The 12,544-nt window shown below is 34.9% G+C and overlaps 1 protein-coding gene across 1 annotated transcript in view; it reads left to right on the top strand.

Moving 5' to 3' along the window:
• Positions 1 to 12,544, top strand: part of TRDN (triadin) — a 272,472-nt gene that overhangs the window by 90,318 nt on the left and 169,610 nt on the right. The window contains 3 exon segments of the mRNA XM_058019925.1: positions 2,631 to 2,669; positions 9,111 to 9,248; positions 11,150 to 11,176. Of these exon segments, the coding sequence (XP_057875908.1) occupies positions 2,631 to 2,669; positions 9,111 to 9,248; positions 11,150 to 11,176 (204 nt within the window).

The following is a 12,544-nucleotide window of genomic DNA, read 5'->3' on the forward strand; positions in this document are numbered from 1 at the left end:
CTGTATTATAGAGGAGGTGCTGGTTGTGACATAAATTATGGCAGGGTGGTCCTGTGTCACAGTTTGCATGTGTAAAGCTTTGCTTCCTGAGTGGTTATGTGTCAGTTTGTTCAGAAGTTAGGACAGGGATAGAATCTACAAATCAGATTTAGCTTTAGCAGTGGATTTCAAGGAAGGTATGAGACAAGAATTAGATCTGTACTGAAAGTTTCACCCCTGTTCTATCTACCCAGAAGAAGGAAATTAAATTTTGCAGTGTTGTGCTTTAGTGCATTATGCTCATTCCTTTGAGGAATCAAATGAAAGCTTGCATTCCTATCATGCTGTATTGTACAACTGTGAACATGACTGAAATATTTCAAAGGTGGTATGAAGGTGACATGCATTACAAAAGCTTGAGAGAAGAAACTACAAATCTCATGCAGTACACAGTATATACAAATATGGAATAAGTAGTATACCACATTGAAGAACCTCATTTATTTTCAATATTTTCAGAAATGAAGAAAAAAATTAATTCTGGCTTTATGTATGCTTTGCAACAGTTCATTACTTCCATCCTTTTTGTTAGAAAACACACCTTTTTAACAGGCTTCATAATTCATGACTGTATTTCATGCATTTCTTGTACACATAACTGGATTATACATTTTAATTGGTAAATGCAACTCAATAATTTAAGATTATTTTAGTCCTTAAGACTGATTGCCCAGGAATCTATATTTGCTAATGGGCTAATAGAGCATTTAAAATTCCCTGCCATCTCTGTGACCAATTACAGCTAATTAACATCCCCCTAATTTCAGATCCAGAGTGTTCAATATTAGGAGTAAATTGACAGTGATTTAGCCAGTCACCTAAAGGCCAGATTAAATCAAACCTAATGAAGCCTCACCAAATCTATGAAACCCAAAATTACCTACAGAATAATATGGGTGAAAACATAGAAAACACACACAGACACACTTGGCAGAATGAGCTCACTAAGTTGTTTTGATAAGTAAAAAAACCCAAAACATAAGTACACTCTTTGTTGGGGCTAATTTGTTTTGCTCAAATAAAGAGGCTTTTTAGAGACCTGTAGCAAAGGCAGACCTTTGTGGAGGTAATTCCTCTGGCAATGAGGAGTTAGCAGTGCATGGAGCTCCCATCCAGGCAGATGATTTCTTTCATTATATATCTCTAATCTTTTTAAGTTAATGCAAAACATCTGGCCAAATGTTTTGAGGCTTCCTATAGTAGCTTCTGAATAACAAAGTCTGAAGTCACCGTTTCCTTGCCTGAACCTGTGGTCATTTTTATTACTGCCTTGCAATCACAGATGGATTTTGTCTGGCCTTGGGGAGTATATAATCATTATAAGGAATATACACATACATTTTTCTCTGCAATATCATCTCACTTTAGTCACCCTAATGTTGGGCTAATGTTTACTTGAAATTTTTAAGAACTGCAAAAAGAAGAGTGTGGCTATTTTTGCTCCTGTGTTTTATGACTTTATATACACCAGTTTTTAAACTGAAAATATATTTGCAGTTAGTCAGGAAAAAGAATTAACTTCTGGATTAGTTTAAAACACCAGCATACTTAATGGAACATATAATTTTTTCTCTTTTTCAAACATTCAAAGCCTTAGACAAACCTGCTACTCTGAAATGTATCAAAACAGTGCTATAGTCTTCTGAAATATATTTTTTACCGTATTTATAAATGTAAATTCAAAGGATGATTGAACAGCTTATCTGTTTCAAAGTTCTTAATGAAGTTCTTAATTGAATTATATAGGACTTCAAATAATGTACCTAAAACCTACAAAACATTTTTTCTCTCTTCCATGAAAAAATCCTTTCAAGGGATTTAAGCCCAATTCCAGTTTATAGAAGGGCTGCTCAGATGACATCTGGTTTCTCATGTTTCAGTCTGCAGCAGATTTCATAGTTGAGTTATAAACCCCTAGAAAATGAGTTTATACAGAAAAGAGTGACAATCTATGAACTATTGCAGTATTGCAAGTGCTGCTTTCATCCCAAAAGGTCCAGTGTATAAAAGATGATAAATTTTGATAGATTAAACTTTGTGACATTATGCAGTTGAAAATATGAAATTCCAGAGACTGTCTCATTGTATAGGGAAGAGGAGAATTCATGGTTAAATATGCTTCATGGGACACAAAAAAAAAAGCGAATTTCCAGTGCATAATGGTATCTGTGAAATTTCTAACTTTAAACAAACAAATCAAACGAGTAATTCATTCCGGTAACAATTGCAGTGATGCAATTCTTTGGTTATTTGCTGTTGAAGAAATTGAAGTAACTCAACTAGAATCACCTATATGTAATATATTATTTTCAGCAATAGAGTTTTTTTGTGATTTGTGAAAATACTGTGCTTTGTTTGACCATGTTTTTACCTTGCTATGATTCACACTGTATTATCTCACACCTACAGCATATTGTTTCTCCATTTAATGAACTCAAATTTCTGCCGCATGACAGCAGCCCCACAGAGATTAAGCTTCACTCCTTAAGTGCTTCCTTTAACTAGAGACAGCTGAGAACATTTGTTATTGCTAATGGTGTTTCTTCATTTTTTTTTGCTGACCTTTCTGGGGTTCATGCTGTTGCCACCAGGTATAGCACAACATTGCGATGATCCCTGTTTCCCACCTGGTAAAGACCTTCTGCCTGCAGTGTTCTGAAGATGTGTGTGGCTGATAACAAAGCATGGGCACGAGCAGAGGCCCGCACAGGGCAGCACAGGGCAGCACTGCTTCTCAGCTAACCCCAACTCTGCCGGGCTGGGGCTTGCAGCAGCCTGTTCCTCATTTTCTCGTCATGCTTGAAGTAGATCTGACAGCTAAGGGATGCCCCCAGCCAGGAGAGTCGCAGGAAATGGTGTCAAACTGAGGTACTAATTTTACACTTTTAATGCCCTTTAAAGGGCATTACAGATGCCCTGACAGATCTGAAGATCTGTGTTCTTAGTCAGAGGACAGAACCCACAGAATGAGAAAAAATAAAGCTTCAAATTATTTTAGATGTGTTTCAGAAAACACCACCTAACGAAGATCTGAACTATCAAATCAAAACGTTCCAGCTGATATCAAATTATGTAACATAAGCTACACTTAAAGCCCATCCCAAACATGCACTCCTATCCACATGTAGGGCTATATCAAATGGACCTGAAATTACTCAATTACTTTGTGGGAGTTTGTGGATTTCTTTCTAAATTTTGGCAAGTAAATTCTAGTTATAACTGCTTTTTTGTTCACTTTCAAGTGAGGTTTCCTCTATGAACTTGACCTCAATATTATTATCTAAGGTTGATATTAGAAAGAGACACCTACAGGCTGTAGTCTTAATATTTACAATATATGTACTTATTACATGGAAATTACTGAGAAAGCTGGCTCTGCACTTTTGGACAGTTTTTATATCTAATATAATTAAAAATTCAGTTAGTGTTTTTACACTAATAATTCAGTATTACTAACCAGAGTTTTACCTGTATATGGCTTAGAGCTATAAGCTTGACAAAACTGTTAGTCCATGAAAGAGAAACGTAAGACCTAAGGACAGTTATGCTGATAAACTGGGACATTACTAATAGGAGACTATGTGTATATTGACTTCAGTATCTTAGATGCTACTTTTCAAAAGATCACAGAATAGAAAGAAAGAAAGTTAAAAATATATAAACTTTGAAATTAAAATATAGGTCTCTATATATAATAGAATATTTTACTAAGAATAGAATATGTTTTATTACCAAAAGCTAGTGTTAGGCTTCTGTATTTCATCAAATACAACAGAAATTCTCTGTCTTCATCAGCTGTACCTTGTCAGTGTCAATGAAGCACTTTATATCTCATAGATCAATCTTTGCACCAGATAATTGCCATCATTTGTAACTTAATTGCATTCAATTCACCGGAGTCAAAATATGTAATTGATGAAAATCCAGCAATTATTAACTTATTTGCTGTGACTCATTTAAAATAAAAAAGGCCACCTTAGCACATGTTGAACTCTGAGTATACATTTAACCATTTGACAGGCAAAAAAGATTGATAGGAAACTACATTTCTGGCAGTTACTAAGACTCAGCTAATGACTGAAGTGATTTGCACAGATAATCAATTAGTCATTTTTTGTTGTGCACTTCACGGGAATAAAAGTCACAGACTATTAAACATAACCAAATTTGCTTGAGAGGCTACAGTAAATCATACCATGTGATTACTCAATTCTCTATCCAAACATCACTTTTAAAGTACTCATTATCCGCCCTGATTTTAAAAAAAGGGGTTTTCTGTTCAAAAAGACTTTGTTGCTTTATGAAAATTTCCTTCTATCTTCTTGTTAATGCCAATTGTAGGACTTGAGAACTTTGCCAGCACCTGGTTTCAAGGAGCTGTGTTAAGTGTGGGTTATTAATTACCATTAAGGTTAAAAATTTGATTTTAAAATAATTTGGAATTAAGATTTTGAGCCAGAGACACTTCAGAAATGAACTAATTAATTGATCAGGACTGTTGTTCTCACATTTTTAATCAAGTCACTGTTTCTGTACCACTAATGTTAGAGAGCTACAAAGAACTGTGGCACTTGATGTGCTGCTTCAAATTACATAGGAATTTTTTAGAAGTACCTGCAACACATTTGAAACAATTTCTTAGATATTTAGTTTAAATATATTTGCATATGTTTAGCATGGAAGATCCAAATAATCTTCCAGGTATCTCCAATAGCTAACAAACATTCTCCAATCAAATTCAATTGGGTTGTCCTAGGATAAGATTTCTTTGAAAGGTAGTACACAAATTCCTTCTATTTGATCAGAATTCTTCCTCTGTCAGCTTTCACTCTTTCAAATTTCATCATTTTCCAGAAAGGTTCTGGAATTCTGATGTTTCCTCTGAAAACAAAACACCAGAACTGTTACTATGCTCACAGCAGTGAACATGTCAGCACAAGAAAGAGGAATTTTTATTGATCTGAAAAACATCTCTTATACTGCAGCAAGTAATAAAATACTTTGACAAACAAAACATTCTAGCAATGCATTTTTTTTCAATCAGTGCTGTTCTGGAATGTAAGTAATTTATCAAGGGGAAAAGTTGTATAGTCCTGGCATTAATTATGAATGTAAAGTTACAAATCTAAGTGCTTAGCCAAAGTGTGCCATAACAAGAAGGATTTAAATATGAAACAACATCACTAGCAGGATCCATGTCACATATCTCAGTAATAGGAAAATAAGGTGACACATCCATCCTAATTTTTCAGGCTTCCTTTCTAGTCAATGGAAAGGAGTGGGTATGTTTGGAAACTGATTCATGTAACCCTAAGACAGATTTCAGAGGAAAGAGAGACACTTGCCTTCTGAATGTCGCAATATGTCTTTCTGCACTGGCTTTTGAGGGAGTTTAGGAACACCAGGGATTAAGTATCCTTTCAGGTATATTTCACTAAATAGGATAATCCGAACTTAAACTGTGATTAAAAGTAATTATGTAGTGTCAACTAAATTCTTCAATATTAATTGTATTTTTCTGAGCTTTACCTCCTCAGTAACCATTTACTTCCTTTCCCCTCCTTCTGCAGGCATTTATGAATTGTTTACTATTTTATCTAAGACTTAAAAGTTGGTTCAATCTCTATTTAAAAGTTAAACAAAAGTTTAAACTTCACAAGTCTATATCTATCTGATAAATATTCTGAGAAATAACCTCTTTACAATTTAAATGCAAAATCCTGCCCCCTCTACTTTCAGAGCAATGGATTTTATGTGATATATGATGTTTCAATTACAGTTTAAATCAATTATATTAATCTAAAATAGTATTAGCTATAGCTATAGATTATTACAAATTCTATATTACACATTATATGTTAGAAAAATAAATATATTGTGAGTTACTTTTAAAATAATTAGTCTCCTAAGAAATGAGAATTTGGATGGAAGGCTGCTAATCCAGTCAAATGTGTTGACTACAATATGATTGCAAAAAATCTCATCAAGTTTTCAATTGCTGGACATCTCTAAATTTAAAAATATGAAGCTCAAACTTTGTTATGAAAATCTGCATTCTTTCAGCTTCACTCTTGAAGTAAGAGTATGCAAATCTTCTGGAAATTATTGTCTTTCTTTGCATGCGTGTGAGGTAAATTGAATCTTTCTCTGTACTTGTTAACACCAGAATTGTTTAATTTCCTTTGCATTTCATTCTACTAGGGACCTTTAGCACCTGGTATTGTCAAAATTGCTGGGAGAACTAAAAGCATGGATTTAATCAGTCTTAATTTTCACTTCAGCATTACTTGGTGTGGTGTTCTTAAGAATTCTAGAACACATCATTATTATTAGCACTACTCTTAAAAATGTTGGAAATACAATTTAAACAGAAGATCAGTGCACAAAGACATTATTTTCCAGGTTCACGCCACTTGCATCAGACCATAAATGAGCTCACAGTATCTGTTTAATACAAAATTTCATTTTGCAAATACCAATAAAATGTCCTCTACATAGCTAAAAACTGATTTTTCAAAACTTTCTATGTAAAACAGGATTTGCAACTTGGACCTGTTAGCACAGGCATGACTGGACACACAATTTTGCCTCTAGACACTTATAATTTCTAATCCCTTTTCATAGTGTGGTATGAAGATGTTATGAATTAAAGACCAGGATATGATGTTGAAGACTGATTCATCAGCAAAGATGGCTTGCCTTGGGGTGGTTGGAATAATTTCCTCTGCTCTTGATCTTGCACTTCTCTGAGCATTTCCCTTGCCTGCCCAGGGGGGACAGCTCTGCTACCTGTGAAGCAGAAGCAGTTTTTGAGCTGCTAGTTGATAGACCAGTTAATTAAAATAAATTGATACCAATTCTTGTTTAGTTTATAGCTGTAGTCCTTGCAGCTGTAAAAACCTGTGGCTGTAAAAGTAACTGAGCCCTCCCTAAGACACCAGTGGGTAAAAGGAGAGTGGATAGCCACACTGAAAATAAAGGCAGCTGTCCAAAGTTAAACCATCCCTGCTTGTGAATCAAAATCTTGATTATGCTAAGACACCTCTGGCCATGTCCATTCTATTAGTCCACTTTGACTCCTTAGCACCTCTAGATTAAAGTGTAAATGGCATCAGGGGTCAGGTCATAAATTTACTTTTTAAAAGTAAAATATATACAGTATATATATAAAGTATATAATACCTAAGTATAGGTATTCTTTTTCCTGGTTAACGCTTGAGAAGACAACTTCTGGCAAATCACTTGAAAAATTAAATTTCTGTATCTCAGTGCATGAAGACAATGCAAATAAGTGTCATGCTAAACAAAGTAAATATTTGCTGGTTTACTACTCAATCTTTCGGAATAAAATAGTGCGCACAACAGTGCACTAAATTAATTTCTTTATAACTCTGTCATTGCATCATGTCATACCTTTAATTTATTTGATGTGTCTGATTGTTCAGCAGCACATACCTATATAATACAATACTGACAAAATATTAACTATAATTGACAAAATATAAACTATAATCTTTGGTCTGCATTATCAACAAGCAGATGCAAACCAATAGAAAGTTAGCCTGGTCTCTTGTGTTTCAGAATAATTAATTAGAAATAAAATGAACATGAATAGTGATGCATTTATATTTCAAATAAAGCTACATCTAAGTTTTGTTACAGCACTTTAAGAAAATAACTTTTCCTACTGCTGTCACTGAAAAAGTTCCTCTAAGCCTGCACCTTGCATGATTTTTAGCCTGCAAGTCCATGTGAGACTGCTTCTGATTTTGGCTTGTGAGTCAGAACACTGCAATCAGAAGTAGTTCTGAATAGACTTGTCTTCAGCTTCCTACCAAAATCTTTACCTACAGAAAGACAAGAGATGTGTGTTTCCCACCTTGATAATGTTAAATTCAGGGTACATATCTCTATCAAAACTCCTGGGAGCAAGACTAGGCCAAAAGCTCAAATCACATTTGAAGTCTACCTTCAGATGTCTATATTTGTGGAAAAGCTTTGCACAGACCAGGAAATTACTCAGTCTGCAGTTTCAAGTACAGTGGGCAGTAACATAGACTGAATGAGGGTTTTCCCTCTTCCTAAGCAATGTTTGGTACAAAGTTCAAGACAATAGAAAATTGCTGCACAGAATAGTCAGAATTCTGTCAGAGATGGGGAAATCCCTCTGAAGTAGTGTGTCAGGTGTGGAGAAATCTGGTGAAATCCCAATTGGAAAAGCCTTTAAGGGAGTACTAGTATCAGCCACTGATGGCTGCACTGCCTGGGTGTGGATGCAGTGGGGAGCAGAAGTCTCACTTCCACCAGAGGTTCCAGGAAGGTGAAGGACATGAAATTGCACAGTTTTCTTGTTTCCCAAATTGTTTTCCTAAAGGAGCTGTAAGACCAGAACAAGTTAAGTATGCACTCGTGCACAAGTGTACGTGAAAGAAATTCTAGAAAAGTTGTGAGAGAAGAACCAGAATCACAGGAGTATGAGTTTGAAAGCAGCGGTCTCTGTGCCACGATTTGCATCCCTGTTTATTCTGAGCTCAGGTTAATTTTGGCCTGAGTATGCACAGCTCTCTTCTTCCCATCCTGTATGTTTGAATTTCTTCAGCCAGGACTTGTGGGAAGGAAGGAGCTCAGTGGGGAGATATAACATAATTGGGACTGAATCCTAGGTGGGCATCAAGAGGCAGGGGATCTGAGATTAAAAACTGGGCTGAAATGAAGCAATTATCTAAAATGGAGAATATTAGAATGAAATCCATACTTATATTTTGCCCAGCCAAGCCCCAGAAGGAGAGCCAGAACTTGGAATACAACATCAAACCAAATTGTACACTGGGTCCTTAATCACTCTGTGAACAACAAGTGCAATAAGATAAAGTTTATACCAGCCTTCCACAGGAAGGAGAGCTGTCCTCAAATGCTTGAACAATAAAAATTAACATTCACAATCCTTGTTTCTGCTGAAAGAGGTAGTATAATAAGTCCTGTATAAAATGAAGATGAACTTTTACTACTGAAGGAGTTGTTTGGTTTGGGTTCTTTTTTCAAATCGCTTTTGTTTTAAACTCTGCACTCAGGAAGATCTGTTCACAAGCTCAGCACAGAACCACTGAGAATCATTCATGAGACACTGGAAGAGTCTTCTGATTGGATTTATGGCTTTTTTTCTTTACTGTCTGACATCGTATGGAGTGATGATGATGACAGTGATGAAGGTATTTGTAATGTAAAGACTTCTGTAACTGCTCTAACTGCTTTTTTACACGCTTTAAAACGGCTTACTCAGCTTTTAACATCACAGACAAGAAGGTCAAACAAAAGGGAAAAGTGAACATTACTGCTAATAAAGCATCCACTGGCTATTCTAATCAGTAAATTGGTCTCTTTGTTAGCTTTTATCTCATGTTTAATGTACTATTACAGAAAAGTTGTCAGAATTAAATATTACTATTAGTACATCTTGAAGAAAAGAACACTAATTTATATAGGACTTCAAAGCCACAACCAAAATACACATCAGGATATTGCTTCGGAGAATGGAAATGACTATTTTCTTTTAATCAGCAAGAATCTAAAGAACCCTGGAAAATATTCAAGATACACCAAGAAATTTAGAACTTTTTTTCAATCTGACATATTGATAATGGAGCAATATATTGAAAGGAAAAAAGAATATAACATTTCAACTGAACTTATGGGATTTTGGATGGCATATTGCAAATAATTCAGTTTACTAGAAATTATTTTGCTATTATGGTACCATTCTTCATGACATAATCAGATAAAAGAAAGTAAATTACTAATATTTTGATTTTGGAAATAACTCTCTTTCTGTTAATAAAAAACAAAAACTAAACCAAAACAAAAAAAGAAAACTGAGTTCCCCAGTATGAGCAGAGACTGCTCACAGTCAGTAGTGGATCATCATGTCACATCACATTGGTCATTCTGACAAGCGATAAGTGTAGGAGTGACATCTTCATTTCATGGTAGTTTATTTTACATTCCATTTGGCTACACCAGAATATAATTAAAAAGTGACATGTACTGAAACTGACTTCTACCCATTTGTTCAGAAATCTGAGATATTACCAAGTGTTTACCTTTTAAATGTGTGCATGAGCTTTTTATATTAACTTGTATATGAATGCTAATAGATAGGCTGCTATACGTGAGTCTGTGAATTGGGCATCCTATTCTGAGATATGATTTATAACTAGCAGAAAGCCAGTCTCTCCTAAGGCTGACAAACAGAAAAGATGAAAAATAGACAGCTTTCTAAAATTTGATCAGTGTGTGTTTTTAGGATTTAATAGCTCCCAAAGTATGTGCAAACTTTCAAACACTTGAGTGTCTAAGTGTTAATGGCAGTAGGAAAAGTCATAAAATACCTGACAGACAAAAATTCGAGATCTGATGTTCACTAGATTTGGAAACCTTAGCTCTGGAAGTGTTTTACCCAAGTGGAATTTCATCACCAGCCAGGAGTGTGAATAGGCAGCAAGGCATCTTAGTGCACTATATCATAAAAATTAAGTGCATTAAGCACCCTGCCCACTCTGTGCTGCAGTCAGTGCAGCTGAGGCTGCACCCTGGCCAGCCATTCGGGATCACTCCTTCAAACTCCATGTCCTACAAGTGCTCATAGTTACACTGAAATGGATTCTTTTTTGCCTTGGCCATTGCTAGATTTACAATCTTGCTTAATTTCATTCATACTTTATTTGGAATTAAAAAAGAACCAGTGAGCCTTTCCTAAAAATGTGGAAACATGCATAAAGTACATTTTTAATTGTAGTCACAAGTCGATATTCAGAAGCACCAATAGAGATTTGGATATTTCCTTAGTTACTACTGCACCTTGAATTTATCTACCCAAAACTCTATGGCAATTTAGATTTTTAATGAAAAATCCAAAATCTCAGAATTGATGCTTGTCATTTAGCAAAAAAGAAGAACAAATATTTTTTGAAATAAAATGAGCCAACATGAAAAAAGGTGTTGGTTTTTTGGTTTTGTTTTGTGAATTGTTTTTGTTTTGGTTTGGTTTGGGTTTTGTTGGTTTGTGGGTTTTTTTAATCTTTTCTCTGATACCTGTTTTTTTCTCTTGGTTTAGGTGAAGTGGAACCTTCCCTGAAAAAAGGTTGGTCAGTTGCTTGATAATAGAGGGAAAATATTTAGTAATCTTTTTAAGAATTAATTGTATATCTGTGATATAAATTCTAACAATAGTTGCATGGCAGTCTACTAGCCTTTTCAGTTGCACTCTAGCAAACCTCTTAAATGCAAAACACAAATAATAATATTTACTGAGCTGTTTGTTATAAGAATTTGTAAGAATTCTTTACTATTTCATTATTAACTTACTATTTCATTATTCTTTATTATTTACATATTACACAAAATCTGAAAAAAAAATCATATGAAAATAAAATTAAAGAAATGTTATTTATGTCCTTGCTATGCTTGTGTGACTTCCCTTAGTGCAAAGGAGTTATATGTATGTCTGTATATAAATAAAGTTCAGGAATAATAATATGGAAAGTATATTTAGTGAGAAATAATGATGAGGTATTGCCAAGCATTTTACCTGAAGCCAACACAGGCCCCTAAAGAAAGGACTGTATCCTAGTCTTCTGAAAAAATTACTTAGTTATCATTGAACTTTTAAAGCAGACAAGTGAAGGAAGTAGGATTTATATTATAATCTTTATGGATATTGAAATTGTTTTTTGAAACATAAAATTTATATTCAACTTCTGTTAAATCAAAATGCAAATGTATTAGAAGGCTGGAATTACTGAGGATATGTAAATCTTTTCAAAACTAGGGTGTGTTTTTTCTCCATATTTAGCAGAGCTCAAGAATAGTAGGATGTGTAAGCAGCCCTCTGTGAACTGAATTTGGAATCCATCAACTTCTCAAGGGGCAAATGCCCATATTGATGAATCTAGCACCCCAGTTGCTTCTGGGATTACAATTCAGTTTTCTCTGAAGTTAAATGGAACTGGATCAGGCTTCTATTTAATGAAATAATCTGTCAATCTCAATCTGTAATCCAATTGATTAATAGACTTGGAGACCAGGAGCAGTTATCTTTTTATTGACAACTCCTCATGTTAGGAAAAATTACAGACAGTGTAGGAAAAGATTCCCTCTCTTTACTTCTTCTGTGAGAACAGTAAAACCTTCAGCCTTGTGTCTTTTCCCATAGAGACAGGTGCATTTTTAATTTTACAGAAGGTGCACAGAGTCTGAAGGTGTAGCACATTATTGGCAAGGATGTCCATGGGTGGAATGTGTCTTCTCCAGCATAGGGGCCAGGCTGAAAGTGCTGTTACTTCATGGCTAGGAAGGCATAATCCATAAAAACACATGGGCAGCACCATGCTCAGCATTGCAATCCTTGTCTGGAAATCAGTGACATAGGCCTCACCCGTTGCATTGGGACAGAAAGATGTAAAAACAGAATTCGGAGAAGTCATCTAAACACGCTCAAGGCTGTGTAAAT

The sequence above is a fragment of the Melospiza georgiana genome, chromosome 3 (assembly GCF_028018845.1).
Source record: "Melospiza georgiana isolate bMelGeo1 chromosome 3, bMelGeo1.pri, whole genome shotgun sequence".
Taxonomy (NCBI): Eukaryota; Metazoa; Chordata; class Aves; order Passeriformes; family Passerellidae; genus Melospiza; species Melospiza georgiana.